This window comes from Rhinolophus sinicus, chromosome 6, assembly GCF_057876585.1.
Source record: "Rhinolophus sinicus isolate RSI-liver-muscle chromosome 6, RSI-T2T, whole genome shotgun sequence".
Taxonomy (NCBI): domain Eukaryota; kingdom Metazoa; phylum Chordata; class Mammalia; order Chiroptera; family Rhinolophidae; genus Rhinolophus; species Rhinolophus sinicus.
The window spans coordinates 56,002,984-56,025,306 of NC_142506.1; the positions used below are offsets into that span (position 1 = coordinate 56,002,984).

At 36.1% G+C, this 22,323-nt stretch overlaps 1 protein-coding gene across 11 annotated transcripts in view; it reads left to right on the plus strand.

The window, feature by feature from the left end:
- Positions 1-22,323, plus strand: part of ENAH (ENAH actin regulator) — a 110,279-nt gene that overhangs the window by 59,003 nt on the left and 28,953 nt on the right. For 6 of the 11 annotated variants that reach the window (XM_074316927.2, XM_019730921.3, XM_074316934.2 and 3 more), the window contains exon 4: positions 18,878-18,962. In XM_074316927.2, coding sequence (XP_074173028.2) covers positions 18,878-18,962 — 85 coding nt within the window. Of the gene's footprint in view, positions 1-12,186; positions 12,377-14,020; positions 14,078-18,877; positions 18,963-22,323 lie in introns of those variants that run through there. The other 5 variants (XM_074316929.2, XM_074316928.2, XM_074316930.2 and 2 more) reach the window with 2 other exon arrangements.

Here is a 22,323-nt window from a genome sequence, read left to right on the forward strand (position 1 = left end):
ATGCCCAGTAATATCTGCTCTCATCTTGACATGTCTCCCCCTTCCACAGCTGTTTGCTTTGGGTTCCGAGCCAGGTCCTTGCTAAAACCATCCATTGTCCTTCTGCCAAAACCAAGTTGTAAAAACTTAACCTACGTGTCTCCTCCCTAAATAAAAACATACCCAATAAATCTTTGATCAGAAGCAAAAGAAAGGTAAAGCAACCTTTATTCATAAAAGTAAAGCAACCACAGATAACTAGGCTTTCCTACTTCTTAACATTTTACCAGTTCTTAAAACTGTTATTCCATATTGACTACTTCAGTTTATTGTTTTATTAGGTGTTAATGTCAATATTATCCATTGGATATTGGTTAATCCTTCTTAGTGATTTTCAGACTTTTTAAAGTCACGGACACCTTTGTTCAAACAAAATCTTTTTCAGAAATTCAGTGCACAAACAGGCAAAAAAAAAATTGGAACTTTTCTATTTAGTGGAGTAGGGGGGTGGGAGGTGGGAGCCCATCACCACTGAGGCTGCTTCTCCAGAGCAGGATTTGGAAATTACTAATCTTTTCTTTTTTTTAACTAAAACCAATAATTACACAATTCTCCCTTCCTCCCTTGCCCTTCAAGTTCTTTAAATCCTCAAACAAATTTTTTAAATTAAGAAAAAAATAGCTTTCTTTGGGGCTTGTCATGCTGAACTTTATACAAAGTGCTCTGTATGTGTTTAATATTTCCATTTCTTATGAAAAAAGGTGGGTGGCAGAAATGTTTTCCTTTATTTTGTTTTTAACTTGGTGTGCAATTATCTAATATACTCGAAAGTACAGGAGGTGCTAAATACAGTGAGTTATATTTGGATAAAACACAAATCACATGTTATAACATTTTAGAAAAAGAGTTGAAACAGTGTTCTTTTCTACCAAATGCTACAGTTTATTTCCTTTTTCTGTTGTTTAATGGAAATGGATTCGATTTTAAACAAGTACATTCAAAATGCATTACCCAGACTGATACTTTGGAATTCTGTATTACTTACCAAGTACATTTATACCATGTTTCCCCGAAAATAAGACCTAACCACACCACCAGCTCTAATGCGTCTTTTGGAGCAAAAATTAATGTAAGACCCGGTCTTATTTTAATATAATATAATACCGGGTATAATATAATATAATATAATATAATATAATATAATATAATATAATATAATATAATACCGGGTATAATATCATGTTAGATCATGTCATGTTATGTCATGTCATGTCATATCATATCATATCATATCATATCATATCATATCATATCATATCATATCATATCATATCATATCATTCTGAGTCTTATATTAATTTTTGCTCCAAAAGACGCATTAGAGCTGATGGTCTGGCTAGGTCTTATTTTTGGAGAAACAGGGTAGCAGTTTTGCAGATGATAGTTACGGATTATATAAACTATAAAGTCAGTCGTTGTAATGATTGGTGGAGGTAAATTTGCACAATCTCTTTCATTTTGAAAAAGGTTTAAGTCATTTGAAAACAGGAAATAACTTTTTAAATTCATTTTTTAGAAGGAAAATCATATTCATAGCCAGTAAGATTATTCTACTGTTTTTGTTCTACTCAACCAATATTAAATATACCTCTGTAAGAGGAAAACCTTGAAATACTTTGCTATTAACTAAGACTGTTTTTGCTAGATTTTATTTTTTTAATATCTATTGAAAATGGGAACATAGTCAAAGACATCCTCAGGTTTGAAATTTTCTTTAGATTTTACACATAAATATAAATATTGAGATTCCATTCATTTTTTTCGTACTGATAATTTGGCCTGATATACCGTCTACTATGAGCATTTGTATGAATTTTATCTCAGCATTTTTTCGTCTTTTTGAGATGCTTTGAAATTAATTGGATTCAAAGAAATCTCAAAAAGTTTCTAGAAATTCTTTGTTTGTAGTGACACTTTTATTTTCTAGTCTGCCAGTTTTCATGAGCACAATATTAAGGGTATAGCAAAAAAAAAATTGCACATGTTTTGAGCATAGATGTGATGCCAGGCGCTAGGAATAATATTAACATGATAAGGTCTGTTCCTTGCCTTCTGGGAGTTCACAGTTGGGCTGGAGCTGCAAGGTCGGCAAAATTAGAACACAGTTTGCGAACTTTCGTGAGTGAAGTGTGCAGAAAGGCCTTTGGAATACCAAAGAAACTTCCAGGCTCAAGCACATTTCTGAAGAGAAGATGATGCCTGAGCTCTATTTTGAGGAATGAGTCGGCCTCATGAGTGAGAGAACATTCTGGAAAGGCTTGGAGGCATGAGAGCATGGAGCAATTAGGAAACGATGGATGGGCTATGTAGTGGCTTGGACATGAGAATATATATGGGGGCGGGGTGGGGGGAAGAAAATCCTGACATAAGACTGGAAAGGTTGGGAAGGGCCGTGCATACTTCCTGAGGAGTACGCCTGTTAGGACGCCTGGTACAGAGTCAGTGCAGGGTGCTAAGTAAATGTTTGATGTGATCAGGTTTGTGCTTTGGAATAAATGTAATGGATTGGTGAGCGTGTGGTTATAAATATGGAGATGAGTGTAGGGACAGCGTTGGGATGACATTGGTGAGAAAGATGTGGCCTGAAATGACAGTATAGAGAGGAAAGGAACAGAGAGGAGGATGCGACAAACTTTTTTTTAGTGCCACTCTACTTGCCACGGCATTGTCCTAGGCCTTCTACTCATGTCCTCATTTAGTCTTAAAGCGGTTCCAAGGCAGGAATCGTGATCTGTTTATTGGGTACTGGCTGTGTGCCAGGTCCTACCTGGGCACATATATTACTGATAATCTTTGTGACAACCCTGCAATATTGGTAGTATCTTTGTTTTAGCGACAAGATTGGGGCTTAGAGGCGGTCACTGGCCTGGCTTAAGGGTCCACAGCTAGACAGTGGCATAACTGGCGTTCGTGCCAGATCTAGTTGTGTAGTTATCCTTCACCACCATGTCAGTGAGATGCAATGGACAGGCCAGGAAGGGGAGAATGAGCCGTGTCATCTGGCCACTGGTGGAGATGGTCCCCAGAGATGGAGGGGAAGAGGATGAGGATACTGGGCCGTACATAACTAATTTGATTCTAGGCATATCCCATTTGGGTATTTGTTATTATTTATAATAAACAAATGTAAACATATTTACTTCCATAATTTTTAAGTTCCTGATCACTAGTGTTTGGGAAAGCTGCTTTAGCTTGACCATAACTCGAGTTTAATATTGCGTTTTTCATGAGCATGGCTTTAGTTTTCTAGTGTGGGACTTATGATATCTTGTCCTGCTCCAAAGTGGAAATGATTAAATGACTAACAGAGAAAGATGTGATTTTTCTGATAAATCTTATAGGAAGTAATTTTAGCCTGAAGTTTGTTGTCAGACAGATACTATTGTGCCTGCCTCTCACTCTTGTCTCTGCATCGCTGGCAGTGGGGCATCTTACACTGTGTTGTCTGGCACGGGTCTCGCTGGCGACTTCAGTTCTCTTCCGGCTTGTTTTACAATAAGCTTGAAATGTAATTAACGGTACTGCAGTGATCTGAGGCTGTCCTCCCTGATTACTTCCATGTTTTCCTGCATGAGAGTAGTAATTTGTATATAATTACTTTGCTTGCATTCCCGAATTTTAATCATATTTGTTGCCTGTAAATGAGGGAAACATTTGCTGGATGTGAGTCTAAATTTTGCAAGACGGATGCAGGGGGCAGGGAGGAGAAGCTTTAATACAGCAGAATCTGTCTTGTTGTCCATCGATGATGAGAAATGAACTACAGGGACCACTTCCTCTCTGGTGGGACCAGTCACAACACACAGTGGCAGGCAAACCTGCTCCACAGTATTGACAGCTTGGTTCTGGACATGCTTTTATCCATCTGTAAGTGTGATGGTGGACCGTTGTGGTGTCCGTGTTTGTATTTAGCAAGGAGCATGCGTACCCTGGGGCAGGGCCTCTGAATGAACAGGCATCCCTGTTTTATGTGGTTGAGGCCAGAGAGGAAATTGCTAAGCAAACTTTTGAAGATGGTGTTTAATAGTGGTATGTTTGAAATCAGTTGTTTTATATGTAAAGAGTATTGTGACGTTGTTTCATAAATCCTTAAAAAAATGCCCAAGAGGTAGATGGTCTCATAATCTAAAAGAAAAGCCACAGTGGACTGAAGTCTTTGTACTCCTAATAAGGTACTATGTTACATGCTGTGAGAGAAGCAGAAATGAGTCCATCAAAATTGTTGACCTTAAGGGTCTGTTAATTGTGTAGAGACTATAAGACGTGGTCAGAAACATCGGCAGAATAAGCACCATCAAAGGCACAGAGTGGAAATTAGGAAGTGAAATAAGCAAAAATAGCATACTACTCAGGTAAAGGTAAAATTTTTAGAAGATAGACCTGCTCTTTCTGTGGACTTTTGTCATTTCTGAGAAAAGTCGTGCTAGAAAACAAATGACTTCTGTTTTCTGGAAAATCTCCGGGGTGTGTGGCTGTGACAGTGCCCGTCAGGTAGGAAGAAACACATTTTTATCAAGGAGTTCCCTGTGCAAATACTGTCCCGAGCTTTACTGGTCATACTGTACTACAGACAAAATTGCTTATTCAGGTTTAGAATCACTGGTCCCCGTGGATTTAAATTTGTCTTTAAGCCTTAGAAGTGTACATCCCCCGTTTGAAGACAATGACTAGATGAGTGACATTGGATTCCCAGGAAATGGGTCGCTAGTCTCTTCTGCAGATAATACTTGGGACCGGCCTTCTGGGAGTAGGAGGCAGAGTGGAGTGCATTCCTACTGTTGTGTGTACCAGACAGTCTTGCGATGGCTTTATGTTGTTCTTAGAATCAAGTACAGGTTCCTTAACGTCACGTGACCCTTTGTTCCCTCACGAGCGGCCCCTTCTTGACTCTGTATTAAGTAAACACACTCTCCCTTGCATCCAGGTCCTTGCACCGTCTCTTCCCTCTTTCACCACTATGGGACGTACTTTTCCCCAAAACACTTGAAACACATTTCTGGACTGTAGAATAAGTTTGGCAGAACCAAAGTTAGTGACAATGCTAATACAGCGACACTAACAGATTTTCTTTGCACATAAAGATCCAATTGTTCAAAGTGTCTCTCTGCTGAAGGCCAGAAGACATACATATTTTTAATGTCGCATACAATCTTACAAACTGGACCACATTATGATATATAAGCAGCTCTCAAGTGTATTTAATGCAATAATAGTAATTTATAGTATTCTTTAAATGAACAGATATTTGAGTGTCTAGAATTTTTTTCTTAGGAAGCCAGTAACTGTTTTACTGCCCCAAAGGGATACTATTCTTTGGGTAAATCAGCTTGAGTTATCTCTTTCCCCTCTGACGTAGGCACTTTCACCTGTTTGGATAGTACATGTTTAGTTTTAAGGATCCATCCCAGACAAGAGCTAGGTTTGAAGGACTCCGTGATATTTCCGCATTGTCAGTTAGCCCCGCAATTACTTCTCTGCGAAAACTTACCCTTTTTTCATTAAAATGGGAATTTGAAGTAGTGTTATTTAAAACTTTTCACCCGTTTTTCTTGTGCATTTTGTTTTCTTGCGAATAGTGAGAGTATGATCCCTGCAGCGGCTTCCAAACAAGTGTGGCAGAAGATGGTTGCTAGGGAGATACAGCCAGATTGCCTTTCTAAAGACACCCCCCCCCCCAGTGGAAAGTCCTCCCCCCATTAACATGGCTCTGTGCCCTGTGCCTTCTCCTAATGGTTCTTGGTGGTAAGCCGGGGAAAGAACTTGCCTTCACCTGAATTTCTTCGCCCTGGGAATTGGCTGTGGACCAGGCCTCTTTTTTTGCTTTTTAAAGAGTTCATTTTTTTTCCTGGAAGCTTGTGGGGTCCCAGCTTTACAGTCCATTAAAAACTTCGGGTATAGATTTTCTGGGTTATTTCTTTATAGTCTACTGAATTTGGCTATGTAGGGACCCCCTACTTACCCATCCACGTAAAGATTGCTTTTTGAGCAAGACAATTTTCCTAACTTTTGTTTAAATATTTCTGGTCTCGTATATTTCTCCTGCTCCTTTATTACAAAATAATAATACAGATTCACCCATGCTCGTATTTATTTTCTCTCCATTTGCATTATTTAGATGGATTGATATATGTAAAGGTACTTTGAATACAGCTAGCACATAATATACGTTTAATGAGTTCTAAGTCACATCAATTCTGTAAAACTCTAATATAGCTAAAAAAAAATGCTCAGTTCCTACTATATGCCAAACACTGTCCTGCTGGCTATTAATAGGAAGGTGACTATGACACAGATACTAGCTTTGAGCACCTTGAAGTCTAGTGAGACAGATAGCTGACTCTAAATAGATGATATAAAGTAATAATTCAGCAGTCACACAACAAATTGGAAAGACGTTAGGCTCTACCAGTTGGTATTGGGGTTTTATTAGGTTGCTACAAAAGTAATTGCGGTTTAAAAGGTTAATAATTGCAAAAAACAGCAATTCCTCTTGCACCAACCTAATATACTGTGTTTCCTTCTGGGCTCTTGCTGATAATGAAGTTTTCTTTTTTCTTCTCCTCGTTTTGTTTTGTTTTTTAAATAACGGTGAATTGCTGCTGCTTTTACATCTTTTATTTTTAGAGGGTGAGTAGTAAAAGACTTAAGATGGAATGTGGAAAATGTCTCATGAAGACACTAGAATAAAATAAGCCTACAGATTGAACTGAGATACTAAAAATATCATTTACAATATGGCAGTAAGTATTTTGTGCACAGTTTTCCTGGAAAAAAAAAAGTTACTTTGTTGAGTAACATTTATGGAGTCTTAAGAGTGGGAACATGACAATCCCAATTTAAAGTTTCCTTGATTTTTATAAGTTGGGCAACATAGCTGACGGCCCTTTTGATTTTCTTTGTCTGAATATACTGATGTTTCATCTAAACAATATCCCACCATGTTTGAATGGCATACCAAATTGTGGCCTACTTATTACGAGACAATATATTCTTTAAAGAGTAGTAAAATAAAGATACACCTATTGTTAAGGATGTAATTACATTTCAGAGACTCAGGTTAATGATTGTTTGTTTATAGAACAAGCTTATTTTTCTGTCCTTGCTGACAGCTCATACCAATAACTTGACTTATATGTAATTCTATTTGATAAACTCCATGTGAGGTAAACAAGCCCAGTTTACTTGGTTTTTAACGTAGTCAACAAAAGTGCTTTTTAAAAACTATTTCTATTTTATTATAAAATTTTATATATTTTTGAATTTCTAAAAGTAAATTTGCACATCTCTGTCATGTAGGTGTTTGTTGTTTTACGCAGAAGTTGCTTCTTGGTCTCACTGATAAAGTATCATGACTGTGCAGAGAGGAGAAAGGGAAGGCCATTGGGGTCCCCATGGAGAAGCAGACAGCTGTCCTGGCTTAACGAGGACAGCCCTGGTTTTCGACAAACCATTCTGAGTGGGTGTGTGTTCAGATTCGTGACCGAAGAAATGCCTTTGGTTTTGATTCCTGCTGAAAACAGCCTGATGGCGGAGGAACTTCCCTATACCTTCCCAGATCAGCTCTAGTGCTTGGAAAGGTTATTGGGGTCCCCGCTCTGCAGTCTTTCCAGACACCGTGAAGGCACTGCCTTCGTTCTTCACGTCTAATTCTCTCATCAGAAACTAGAGCCATTTAGAGCTCCACTTGACAAGAACTCTTAATTTCCAGCACAGCATCTTGTTTTTCAAGTGAGAATACGTTTTATTTTCTGATTAAAAAGTCATGTTCTTAATATAAAATTGTAAGCAGTACAGAAAAGCTTACGGAAAGAAGTAAAAATACCTGAAACCCCACCACACCAGAGGTAATCACCTTTAATATTTTCCATAATGGAAAAGTGATAGGCATTGAGATATTATTCAACTTTGTGTTGTAAACAATTCTGAAATGAAGAACACAGCACAGCACTTTTTTCCCCCCTTGACAGCTTTATTGGGTTTTTCTTCACATACAATGCTTTTTACCCATTTAAAGTGTACAAGTCAGTGTTTTTAGTACATTCACAGGGTTGTGCAGTTACCACCAGAATAATTTTAGAACATTTTCATCGTACCAAAAAGAAGCCCTGTGCCCTTAAGCCGTCATCACCACCGCCATCCTGGGTCACCACTCCCAATTCCTCCGCAGCTTCCAGCTCCTGGCAGCCATTCATCTACTTTCAGTCTCTATAAATTTGCCTATTCTGGACAGTTCTTGGACATGTAATCGTGCAATATGCCTTTTTTTGTGACCAGCTTCTTTTACTTTGCCCAATTTTTTCAGGGTTCATACAGTTGGTAGCATGTATCATGCATGACAGTTCGAAAACTAAATCATTAATATAAAGCATACATTCATGTATCTGAGTATGCTTTCTAAGTTTCAACAGTTGACATTCTTGTTTAACAATTGGTTTTCTTGTTTTGAAGTTGTGTGAGTATGGTGTACAGTGAAAGTAATGACTAAATCTTAACTTTTTTTTCTAAACAAAGAGATTAAAAGCAAATCTTTCTCAGATTCTTTAGTTTGAAAACATTAAACATTTTAAAGTGTCGTACATTGTGTAAAGCAGAATTGTGTAATTGTTTTCTATGTGAAATGAAATAAAAATAGAGATGAATGCTTGACCAACTTGTGAACTCTCTGAAGTTTATTTTCTTAGTTCCCAGGCTGCTTTTTTGCCCAGAATTTCCCAGCCTTCATTTTTCTTCCCCACACCCAAGAGCATTACCTTAGAAACTTCATATTTTTTTGTCTCTTAATTCTATTTCTCTTACGAGTTTGGACCCCTTTGCCTAATTTTAATATTGTACTAAAACTCTTTTCTGAAGTCTTCAGACTGATTCTTCATATTTTTTAGAAAAATTGATATTATTTAATTTTATATTTATGCTTATTATCTTTTCAAATTTCTTGAGGCGGCTAATAGGAAACAAACAAAAAGCTTGAAGTAGGAAATAAGAATTCCTAGTGAAGGAGGGAGAAATAATTATCTTAGTTCTGTGGGGGCTAATAGTAACTCCAATTGAGTGTTGACTGCTAGAAAGTTCTAATTAGTGCAAAAGGAAGCATACCAGCTGAGCAGGCGAAGAGTGATCAGAAGGCATGTGCGTGTCTAGAAAGGCCTTGCAGAAGGAGGAGAATAGAGCACATTTGAAAAACGGAAAGACCAGTGCACCTGGAGCCCAGAGAGCAGCAGGGTATGGATTGGATGAGATCAGCAGTCGTCACATCATGAGGAGCGAGAACTGGATTTTGCTGTTAAGAGCAGTGGGAAGCCGTTGAAAAGACTTTATTTACTAAGGGCAATGCTCTGATCTGGTTAAGTTATGAAAGTATCACTGGCTACTGTGGGGAAGGGGAGAGGTGCCAAGGTAAAAATGGACAGCTTGATTAGGTGATGCTATTATAATAGTCTAGGATGGTGGTCTCTTACTTTTTGAGCTTATCCCCTAATAAAATGCATTTACCACCTCACCTAATATACACCTATGTTGTATATACTATATACACACTTTATGTATATGCACTAATATATATATATATGTATAATGTATGTGCATATACATTAAACACCATCAAAGAATAGAAATGTAAAAAGGATGAGAAAAATATTTAACAGAAATAGAAGTGTTACTATTCTGTTTCCCACGCCAATGGATGTGGAGCGTTCTGGGATATACGTATCCCACTTTGAGAACCACTAGTCTGAACAAGAGGTCATGAACACTGGCAATGGGGTTTGGAGAGAGAAACGAGGAGGTTGCATTAATAGGACTTGGAAATTGGTTAAACAGTGGTAATGAAACAGAAGGAAGTGGGGAAGAGGGTCCTAGATTTCTGGTTCGTGCAATGAATAGTTAGCAGCACTGGTTAGAGAGTTAGCATTCCAGGAATAAGCTTCTCATGTTTGTTAAAGTGGCATTCTACCTGGATGTGGTGTTTTCTCTGAGCATGTACTTCATGACGCCCTTAGTAACAAGGTGGGGGGCGGGGTGTGATTTGATAGACAGGTCTTGATCTGTGCTCAGGAAGAAGCCGAGAAATGAATGTGGGACACGAGCTCCTCTTGCCTTTAGCAGAGTTAGGCTAGAGCAGGGTTGGTAAATTATAGGCCCCTCAACTTCTGCTTCACTCTGAGTTTCTTTCGCAGGAAGCAGAGTCAGTTTATCCCACAACTGAAAATAAATGGCTTACAAAACAGATGCCAGAGTGAGAAGCATACGGAGATTGTTGCCAGTCAAGCCTAATAATTACCAGCAATTTATCACCCATTAGCAGTCATTTTCATATTTGCTTATAAAATGAAAATTTTCGTATTTGCTTATAAAGTGAAAATTTTCATATTTGCTTATAAAATGAATTTATCCCCTCACATATTTAATTTTTCTTTTCTTTTTTGGTGAGGACATTTAAGATCTACCCGCTTAGCAAATTTCAATTATACGATGCAGTGTTAAATCAACTGTAGTCACCATGTTTTACATGAAATCCAAAGTTTGTACCTTTTTTACTAACTTCTCTATTTCCCTGCCCCCCCCTCAGTCTCTGGCCACCACTTTCTACTTTCTGTTTCTGAGTTTGACTTTTTTAGATTCCACATACAAGCCATACCATGCAGTCTTTGTCTTTTTCTGTTGGTTTATTTCAGTTAGTATCGTGCTCTCAGGGACCATCTATGTTGTTGCAAATGGCAGGATTTCCTTCTTTCTTAAGACTGAATAATAGTCCATATTTTGAGTGTGTGTGTGTGTGTGTGTGTGTACACACTGCATCTTCTTTATCCATTCATCTGTTGACAGACACTTAGGTTGTTTCCGTATCTTGATTATTGTGAAGAATGTTGCAGTGAACATGGGGGTACAGACACTTCTTCGATACCCTGCTTTCATTTCCTTTGGACATCCCAGAAGTGGGATTGCTGGATCAGGTGGCAGTTCTATCTCTAATTTTTTGAGAAACCTCCATACTATTTTCCACAGTGGCTGTACCAATTTACATTCCCTAGAACCTGTTTTTTTGAATGCGGGCAACCATACGACTGCAGTATCTTCCTCCTGTCTGCTCTAGATACCCGAGAACAAACAAAGACACATTTGCTTGCATTTCCTTTCAAAAATGTGTATAGTAGAACTTTGCCATCGTGAGGGTGATACCTGGGGACCTTATTGATGGTCAAAAGTGTGAACATTGCTAATTTGCATGCTGATGTGGTGCAAATCAAATTAAAACCAGCTTTGAGCAAATATTATCTCATTTAATCCTCAGAAAAAATGCTGAGATGGGCACCGTCCCCATTACAAATTGCCGTGGGATTAACTGCTAATAGTGGAGACCTCTAATGTTAAAAACATGAGTGCTAAGGGTCTACTATGGTAATTATATGTATATAGCAATAAAATAGATTAATGCCAACCAAATCTAAACAGCCTGTCATTTTCTGCTACTAATATACTAAACTCAAGGTTTCTGTATTTCTCTGCTCATACAAAATACCTAATGGAAAAGGATGTTAAAAGGCAGGGGGACGCCTAAAGAAGAGCAGTTTTAACAACCACATGAGAAATAAATGAACCATCATGACAAGGCTATTTTCAGGTCAGAGTAGCTGATAGAGGTGGCCATTTTTCTTCTCCATAAGTCTAATACTGGTGTTAAATTTTACCTTTTTTGATACACGAACTTCTTCAATTCATGCTTTTCTTTAGGGCCCATCCTAATTTCTCTCAGCCCTAAACCTACTTTAATATGGCTAACTTAAAGAGAAAGGTCCTTTCATCAGTAAAATATAAGATATGTGGAATATCGATGCTAGTAGGATCCTAAAGTGAATTATGCTGTAATCACCATAATGCTGAGTGTACTCAATCTGGACAAGGAATGTTCTTTTCCACGTTCCGCCCTCCTCCCCTGACTGAGTGAAAAAAAAAAAGGGGGGGGGTTAATAGCATCAATACTGAGCAGGAAGTGCTGTTAGCAATAAGCTTATGATGGAATGAATAATTTAGTATCCTGGGGAAATGCAAACTGCAGTAGAATTCAAGCAACCGTATCAGAATTTAGATCAGTATTTTGTGCAATGGTAAGAAGTAAGTCAGTAGAAAGAAGATGCTTAAAGATCAAGTGCAATAATGGTGAATAATAGTTTAAACTGTGACAAGATTGGGAGTCTTGAGTTGAAAATATTTTGTCTTATGCAGTAACAATGGTTTACCTGCATTCTGACAATTGTCAGATGACTTTTTGCCAAAATGATTGGTCATGGACCGTGGCAGTTTCTTTGCTGTCAGAGAAGAGATAATTTCTCAGGTTTTTCTTGTAAGTTTTTATATTTGCCTTCTCCCCTTCACCCCTTTAAATATGAGTTAAAGGAACTGAAGGTTAAAACTTGAAGAGTAGGCATGTTTATTTAATAAGACATTGAAAAACATTGGTAAGACAGAGTTTTTCAAGTTTAATCTTAAAATATAATTGTTGAAAATTTTCTAACTTGTTTATCTTCTTTGGAATGATCTAATTCGCTTGGTAGACATTTTATATGTATGCCCGTGGTCTTTTTTATGTTATCACTGTAGATATTGTGCATGCGGCTTTAATAATGGATGGGGTGGTTGGAAGTACTTAGCGAAGGTGACATTTATCAATCTTACTGTGTTTGTGTTTGGAAATATATGCTGAATATAATATTTTCAAAATGAGATTTATACTTTATTGGATTATATTAAATCTAATTTCTAAATGTAATAAAAAATTGTCTTGATTATTTCAGATTTCTTACCATTTTCAGATGTGTCATTCTTTAACTACAAATTGGTTTGGTTCTGATTCTATGCAAACTTTTTTAGTTCGCATAAATTGTACTATTTAAAGAAGACAGTTTTAGGGGAAATCTAAATTACTGTCCTGTTTGCCTTTGTGTAGTCTTCCTTAAGTAAATATATATTTAACTGTTCATTGTTTCTGTTTAATACTAATGGAGAAAGAAAATCTTTCCCATGCTGAAAGAACTTCTTTAGGATTTTATAGAAAATTATTCATGTAAAGTTTTGAATATCACTAATGTAGTACTAAAAATATATATATATATATATATATAATTTTTTTCCACCCCAATTTTGAGTGTCACCTTGGTTTTACATAAGCCCTTTCTCTTTTCATAAATGATTACCTTTTCGTTGAGTTTTGTGTCTTAAAGAGAATTTACTTCATTAATGCTTAAATAAATTTTAATGTAGATAGCCTAAATATTGAATGGCTATTTGATGTGGCCACACATTTTAATAGATAATTTGTCAAATATGTGTACGTATATACATGTTGAGGAAAAAAACAATAAAATGTGGCTTGGTAAAAAATAGTTTTGATGTTTTTCAAAGTGCAAAGCACATGAAGATACTCGTGTTTTACACCAATAAATGCAAAACACTTTCAGTGCTGTAGGCTGTTTAAAATGGCTTTGGTCTTTTTCAACTAGTAGAGATGAGTTTATCCGCGTTACATTAATCTCAAACATTTCCCCTCAATTTTTTTTTCAGCAGCAAATTCTCCTAAATGAGCAGTACTAAAGGGTAGATATGAAATGAACTCGAAATAAATGGCTGTAGATCTTGACCTCCTGTACCTCACTTCATTTACTTTTACAAATATAATTGTAAAATGTAAATTGATTGCACTCTCTGATTGTATAACTCAGGAAATAAGTAAGCTAGCTATAAGGGCATCCTTGGGTCTGTGGCTTATTATAGGGTTTTTCCACAAATAAATTATACATAAGATTTTTTTAACGCTAATGGTAAAGAAGATGCGTTTTTATTAAATTACAGCGCTTCCAATATGAGAATCTAGATAGGAAGTCTGTATAAATCCATTTTGACCCTTTCAAAGCACCTTTTAGTATATGTGAAGTTCTTCAGATGGCCCCATTGTCCTTTGAAGCTTCTAACACCAAGGTGTCTGTTGCAGCCCAGAGCAAGCTTACTGCCACGCAGGACAACACTAATTTGCGATGTATTTTCTGTGGTAAGCAATATTATGTTTACATTCCTTTTTCAAGCTGTGGTACATAATACTTGCACATCTCCATAACTTTTGTTTCCTTAGGCCCTTAGTCTGGTTTGTGGTATTTGGGATAGATAGCAAGCGACTGTTTTATGTTGTGATATTTGTTGTGATGCATGTAGGGGATTTAGTCAGCTTTTGAGTTGGCTTCCCAGTGAGGATTTCATTAGAATTAGGATCCTAAAAACGAATTCTTGTTCACTTCTTCCAACACGACAAAAAGAGGTTTTTTGTTTGTTCATTTTTGTTTTTAACTGTTTTGAGAGCAGTCTTTTAATTTGGAATTTAAGAGAAGAACAAAATCATACCCATCTGTGTCTTATTGGAAGGGAGCTTTTGCTTAACTTGAATTAATTTTTAGGTGTACACGTTGCCAGGCAGATGTTAGCTTTGACAGCTTTCTCTTCTGATCAAAAGCCTCCTTTGTTCAGTAGTTTAGATAGCTGTGGCTTAGAAGTGAATTTAGGCTTATAAAGTGTTTTCTTTCACTGTCATTCTCATATACACACGTATATTTATTGTTTGCATGAACAAACCAGGTATGTCACTTAGCCACCCCCGATTGCGATTACTCATATACATGCATATCCCTTATCCTCTCACAAGGGTATATGTGTGTGTGTGTGCACATCCTTGTTTGTCTTCTTCTTATGCTCATTTGATTCTAAAACTTTGTTTTCAAAACCCAAGTTCAGAAAGTGACTTTTAAAAGCTTTTTTCTTTTCTTTTCTTTTCTTTTCTTTTCTTTTCTTTTCTTTTCTTTTCTTTTCTTTTCTTTTCTTTTCTTTTCTTTTCTTTTCTTTTCTTTTCTTTTCTTTTCTTTCCCTCCCTCCCTCCCTCCCTCCCTCCCTCCCTCCCTCCCTCCCTCCCTCCTTCCTTCCTTCCTTCCTTCCTTTCTGTTTTGACTCATACATATACCTTTGTGGACTCCTGTATACCTTGACTGGCCAGATTTTCAGTGAGAGATAAAATTATAAAATGATACACTGCTAAAATTTTTATATAAACAATTCAGCTCTGTTTATATAAACAGAGTATGTGTATGTACTTTATCCATGTGAATCAGAGTTTTTGATGTGATTCTTCAGAATTACCGATACTGTTTCTTTACCTATAAAGAAAATAATTCTAAAATTTATGTACTTGTTGTGTTAGGCAAAGGAGCATGTGTTGTAAATTTGCAAAAATGAAAATTCTAGTGTATTTCTTGGGACAGTTTTAAGATTGCTCCAGGTGACGCACTTACGGCAATGAGCCTATTGTTTGGCTTTTTATAAACCCCCTCTCCCTCCCAGATTCCCAGATCATTGCAGATTAAATGTTTCATCAGTAACTTTTAATTCTGATTTTTCTGCGTCCTCCTGGGGGTTCTTCTAGGCCCTCTTTTGACTTAGGCATGACTGGTTGTTCCTAGTCATGTCATTAGGACTCTAGTTCATTTTGAAAACCTATTTGATGTTCAGTACTTGCTACTTAATATGTTGAGTTTCACGTGCAGAATAATCGATACAGTTTATCCAGTTTCAGAGCAAGGGTTGATTTGGCCTTAATAAAAGTAAATTTTTTTAAGTTGTATAATTATGTGTTAAAAAGCAGATTTCCCCCCATTATTACCTTGAGTTGTACAAACAATAAACCACATTGCTAAGTTTAAACTTGATTGTATTGTGTATAATAACACCTATTTGTCTTTTGGTGCTGTGCTTTTAAATAGTCTGTGGCTATATTTGTGAAAATGGGAATGTTACAGTAAGTGAAATGTGCTTTAGCCAAAGCTCAATATTAAAGTCAAGACTGAATTGCTATCCATTCCTGGTTCAGAGAGATAGTCTATTCTGATTTCCATCATTTACAGGATACCATGTCATTGACATGGACACATTTTCTTTATTAGAAACTGTATGTCACATACTATGCTATATGAATTCTGGCCAGGACAAATTTAAGATCAACCATTGTCTTTGCCTGTGGAAAGAAAACAGAGAAAACTAACCAAACTAGCCCTCAAATAGCTATTGTTCTTTATGATAAAATAGTAAAAGCAAAGCAAGTTCACTTGTTTCTTCTCTTTTTTTCCAAAAGAGAACTGCTAACCACCACATGATGCTCATAAAATATTATCATTTGCCCATTGGTATGGGAAGGACCTTTTTTTGCGTTCTTTGAGAACACAGATACTTATTTAGGAATATGACCTATGTGAAGTAAGCGTTAAGAGTCCAGAAAAATTTGGTGGCAGCTGGCAGCTTTGCCTGATCTTCGTTGCTGCTTCCTATTGTGTGTGTAGTGCCTTTGGTATGATTTACCAAGTGTATAACCCAGCAGGATGTTTGACAAGAAGGAAAAATGTAATCGTGTACCTGAAATTCATAATTGATCTAGAACTCTTTTAATGAGTGCTTACAGTATACTTATATTATATTTTAAATGCACATGAATTTCAGTGTGCTCATTATTGTGACTTGACGATGTTATGAAGAAGAAACAAGCAAAGCAACCAGATTAAATATAGATGTGAGAAAATGCCGAGGGGAAGGCTTCTCCTCTCCTGTTCCCTGTTTAAAAAATGTCTAAGGAAAGACAAATAGCACATTATCACAAAGAACCATGTAGAAAATAATTTTAAGAGTTGCTCTTGCATCAAAATCTCCCCCATTTTAAAAGGATCTTCCTTGAAATGTCTCTTTACTTCTCAGGTGCATGAATAAACTAGTAAATTATCTTTATAATTAGTGATGTCACCCAGAAAATATTACCCACAGTTTTAAACCAAGTTTGCTGAGTAAGCTTTTAACTTAAGAAAATCCAAAATAGTTTCTGTAAATTGTTAAAATATAATTTTTTTCTCATTTAGATTTTTTTGTGAGTTATATCAACTTTTGCTAGTTAAAAAAACACAACTGTCTAATAAAATCAGTAGCATTGAGTTAAAATTTTGACATCTTTTTCTTGAATTTATATATTTGTGTTAAAACTTATATCAATGGATTTTAATTGGTGAATTGAATCTATTAATATTAAATAGTTAAACCAAAATGGTCTTGTGAGTTGCCTATGCTAAATGCTCACATTTAATATTTTTGGATATATAAAATATTTGCCCCCAATAATTTATATTTCCTCAAATTTACCCTCCCACCCTGTATGTACCCCTTCTGCCAACAGAGACGAGACATCTTTTCCCTGCAAAGTATTAAATACTCATCTATGGCTTAAAATGATAATATTTTTACATCACTATGTTAATTTTCAAAAGAGAAAGAATTCCAGTCTGTTCACTAGACAAGTTATATATTTTCATTAATGCAGACATTTAAGTGTGTATTTAAAGTTAAAAAATTTTTTTTGTTACTGATTATGTGGGATTAATAAATTTTTATGTTTCCTTTATGTGGTTCTCAAAATAGCCGACTCTTAGGAAATTTAATGAAATCTATCACTGCAGTTGTCATCTAATTTGTCTTTAGATGACAAATTAAATGATTAATGTAAAAATATGTATAAAGAGATGAGGAAAGAAATTAGTAGGTAAGTTCAGCTCAAATTACTTGTTTTTCTGCACTTGGGGTGTACCCAGTACTGTACTACATTCTAATGAACCATATCCTTCTAGTTGTGAAGCCTGCTCTACTAGCATGAAATACTTTGTGCTTTTAATGCATAGATTACAAGACTTTGCTTTACAAGTATTTATTAACTTTTTTATACTAGTAGTCTACAAAACACTTTTAAAATATCTGCTAGGGACATTTGCTGGCACACCAGAATTCACAAATACGTATAGCGTATCCTTACTCATATCTTTTTCTCTAAGAGTGGAAGATAACAACTATTTCTTTATTCTCTTATTTACTGGTTTAAATTTTAAGACTGTTCTATTGTAACGCTAGGCATTGTATGTTAGGTCCAGTATTTATTTATCTCATTTTGTGACACACTTAATTTTTATATCCAGTGACATTAAATGTCCCATAATTTAGTGGCATTCTTTATAAGATGCTGAAAATGGCTCTACCTTGTATGTGATGTGTGGGAATGGACGATCATTAGTTTCTCGTGACAGAACTATGTTGGTTTGAATGCAAGTTTTTTTGTGTGTGTCTGTTTTTGTTTTTACCCCAAATGAAAAGTTAAGATTACCTCCGTGACATTAAAAATTCAGCTAAGTAGGGTAATTATATATGGAAGTTTAGCAAATGTTTGTTTTCACCAGTGCTGGAAATGCCAGGCCATGAAATAAGAATGGCAGCTTAAATTTAAGGGGCAAATTTGATAAATGCATTAGCATACATCGGTCTAGTAATAAGGTTCTCATGCTCTCTCTCTCCTGTTTTTCATTTCCAGTGTTCTATTTAGGTGAGTTTTTGAATTCTGATTTTTCATTTGAGTTCGCCCTCTCCACTTCATGAATAAATACCCCAAAGAGAATGTTTCATTGTCTTAGAAAATGTCAAGCTTAGGTGTCTCTCCAGGTGCTCATCGAACACTTGTTTTACTCAAGCTTTTCATATATAAATATTTATTTTTCCTTTATTGTTGATGTTTTCCATTTGTTTGAAGTAAGCCTTTGGAGGTGGTGACGGTATTACATTGCAGTCTTTCATTTGCTCTGTGTTACGTAAAGCTTATATTTTATTTTGCTAACCAAAAAGAAGATACATTTGTAAATATGTGATGGTTTTATGTTAGTCTCATGATTTTCTCTCTACCCAGCTAAATATCAAGATAATCTTCACCTATACTGTTTTCTTCCCCTTTTAGGGCCAACATTGCCTAGACAAAATTCACAGCTACCTGCCCAAGTTCAAAATGGCCCATCACAAGAAGAATTGGAAATTCAACGAAGGTACATTTACAGGTTATTGTTTGTACGCTTTCATTCTCCTGCAGAAACTATGAACATCCTAATACTGAAAGCAGATTCTGTCTCGTCAACCATTTGAAAGTCAGGACTATTATTATATTATTATCTTTTGGCATCACCATTAATAAGTGAGCAAAATCTTGTTATGCTGGACAAAACATGTTATAAAATTTCTTAGCTATTTTTTTGGTAAAAATCATTCTCATGTAAGTTTAAAATAGTGTAACTATACTTAACAGCGTACAAAATGTCTTTATACCTCCAGGAGTCTTATTTTTATAATAGTTATAAATTAATCTGTGATCATTATGGCTTTCACATGACTTAACTAGAAAATTGAAACAGTGTTGGCCGTTTGTATAAGGCACCGATCTTGAGATACTACTATTGGGTTTAGTAATGGAATACAAAATCATTCTGTTTATGACCAAGCTGCTGGTTGAATGCAATCAATAACATCATTGTTTCAGTGCAGTTTAGAAACATATTTGAAATTATAATACAGCCTCATGTAGGGGTGGGTAGTTTTTGTGAATTAGCAGAGTCTCTGAATTGCCAGCTACTTTGTAACAAAATAGTTTTTTAAACTTCAGGTACATTTGGTAACTAAAATTGAGCTAGTCATACCAGGTGTCCCATTTTAAAACAAATGAAAACATTTTAGAGATGTTTTAGAGCTATTGCCAGTGGGTCACCCCTGTTTTGTTCTCCATACTTGATAACTGTTGTATAGATGGATTTTTCTAATTGAGCAGCATGTGCTCCATGACAAGCTACTAGTATTTTCTTGTGACCTTTGATTTGGATCTTACATTTGAAACATTCTTCGCATTCTCTGTGTTGTCTTAATACATGTGTCATGTTCCCCTGACAGTCAAAGGGATTTCTCGTGGTGGATCTGTGGTGTAGAACTACGCACTTAGCTCTTGAGGAAGGCCCTCCAGGATCTGCCCCAATTTTTTCCCCTCCCACAGCCTGTATATTCAGTTAGATCACTCCTGAAATAGCCTCCAAATTTGGTGAAAATCTAACTCTTGAGGGATGCTGTAATTCACAGATTTTATAACTAAAATTAAGTTTCTGTAGAAATAAGGAAAGCTTTGAGAATATAATAATTTCAGATCCATATTGAGAGGTTTTTTAAAATTTTATTGGGGAACAGTGTGTTTCTCCAGGGCCCATCAGCACCAAATTGTTGTCCTTCAGTCTAGTTGTGGAGGGCGCAGCTCAGCTCCAAGTCCAGTCGCTGTTTTCAGTCTTCAGTTGCAGGGGGCGCAGCCTACCCTCCCATGCTTGAACCTAGCTGTGCTCATCTGGACTTCAGGGTTTTCTGTTTGTGTCAAAGTAGAAAACTGAAGGGTTTGAAAATTAGAGATGTTGTTTATATTACTTACTTGTTTAGTTGAAGACTTTAACTCAGTCATTTTGAACAGTGAAATCTAAAATTCTAAAAAATTGATATGAATTTTTAAATTATTTTCTGTCCACAGTCATGCAGGGATTATTGTTTTCATTTAGATAAATCTTCCACACCAGTTTCTTTCTCTCTCAATATTAATCTCATCTCTATTCCTTCTCTTTACTCTTCACCCATTTCCCTTTTAATCTCATGACATTTGCTTTGTATATCCACAAATCTACTGGACGTGCTGCTTCCGTTAGTGACTGACTTCTAGTTTAAATTTCTTCTCTTAGTCCACTTCTACCATTCTTTCTTCCTTTTGATACTCTAGTGTCTTCTTTTTGCAAATTCTCCTTTTCTATCCTTTTCTGTACCTCTTTGTGTATAAAGAGGGTGCCAAAAAAATATATATACACATTTTAAGAAAGGAAAAAACTGTATCAAAACTGTAATACTTGATACATACTGATAACAAAAGATGAATACTAGTCATATGTATACATTTTTTTTGGCACCCCTGCTTTATACGGCTTGGCACTTAGCTATCTTTTTTCTTTCTGTATACAGTATGCTCTTTGAAAAATTGATGATTTGGTTGCCTGTTGTAGTTTTCTCTTAACTCTTTTATGCTGATGGCTTCCACATCTACAGCCCCCATTCACTCATCATCCACGTGAGGTCCAGACCCACATTTCTAACTAAATGGAGTGGTCTCATGGATCCTGTGAGAATTCGGTGAAAGCAGTGGACGTCTCCTCTTCCATCAGGCCCCCCCATGTGGGTGTTTGTGCAACCACACACTTGCATTTACGTACAAAACGCTGCATACCATTTCAGAGGGTCACAGACCCTCTGACTTCCAACAGCGGATCCCCAATGAGAATTTCTATTGGAGAGCTCATCCATTTGGGTATCCGACTGACACCTCAGTTTAAACCCTGATTTATGAATGATTTTGTTCTTAATGTACATTCCTTCTTCTCTTTACTGTTTCCCCCAAAGTTTCAGCTTAGAAAGTCTGAAATTATCTTCAGTCACCATTTCTATTCAAGTATACTTTGTTATTTCTTTAACAGCCTGTTAGATTTACTCTTCTGACATTCTCATTACTAATAGCTTTCTCCAGTATTTATTCTCTTATGTGCTGCTGTAGTTTTCCATGTGATTTTTCTGTCTTTAACCTAAGTCCCTTGAAGTTATTACTACTTTATTACTGCCAGGTTAATTTTTCTTAAACATTTTTGCACACGGCAAAGAAAATCTCAAACAATGTAGAAGGGCCTAAAATGGGGAGAGTAATCTATTAATACATGATTGTGCCCTTCCCATCATATTAATTTCTGAAATTAATCACTCTTTTAGTACTTTTGATGACATCCTCATAATACTGAATAATATGTTTATATTTCTATTTTTTGATGAGTCAAGTTATAGAAACTAGCTGTTGATGCTCCACCATGAAAAATGAAGAACTCTTCACTTCCTTTGCCAATCATCAGTAATTAACTATTTTTAGTACCACTGTTGGTTTCTTTTTCCAATTGAACCTCTGTCTTAACTTTAGACAATATCTCTTAACTCCTCACTCTGTATGAGGAGTTCAGTAGTTTTACACACTTCTTTATTCTTTTTTCTTCCATTCTACCCCCTGGCTTTGGCAGATAAATCATTTTTCAAGTTTATACATTTGCAGTCTTTCTGTAACTGTCATTAATCTTTGTCTTCATGTTTGTAGGTGATCTACCCTTCCTCTCCTGAATCCTTTTAAACTTCTTATTAACCATGGTTCATATAAATAGATGTATTACAGGAACTAGAAGAAAACCTAAAAATATGCTATAACAGCTTCAGAGAACTAAGAGGATATATGTCATTCATAAAGGAAAAATTTGTAGTTAGGATATATTTCATTCATAAAGGAAAAATTTGTAGTTGAGAGTA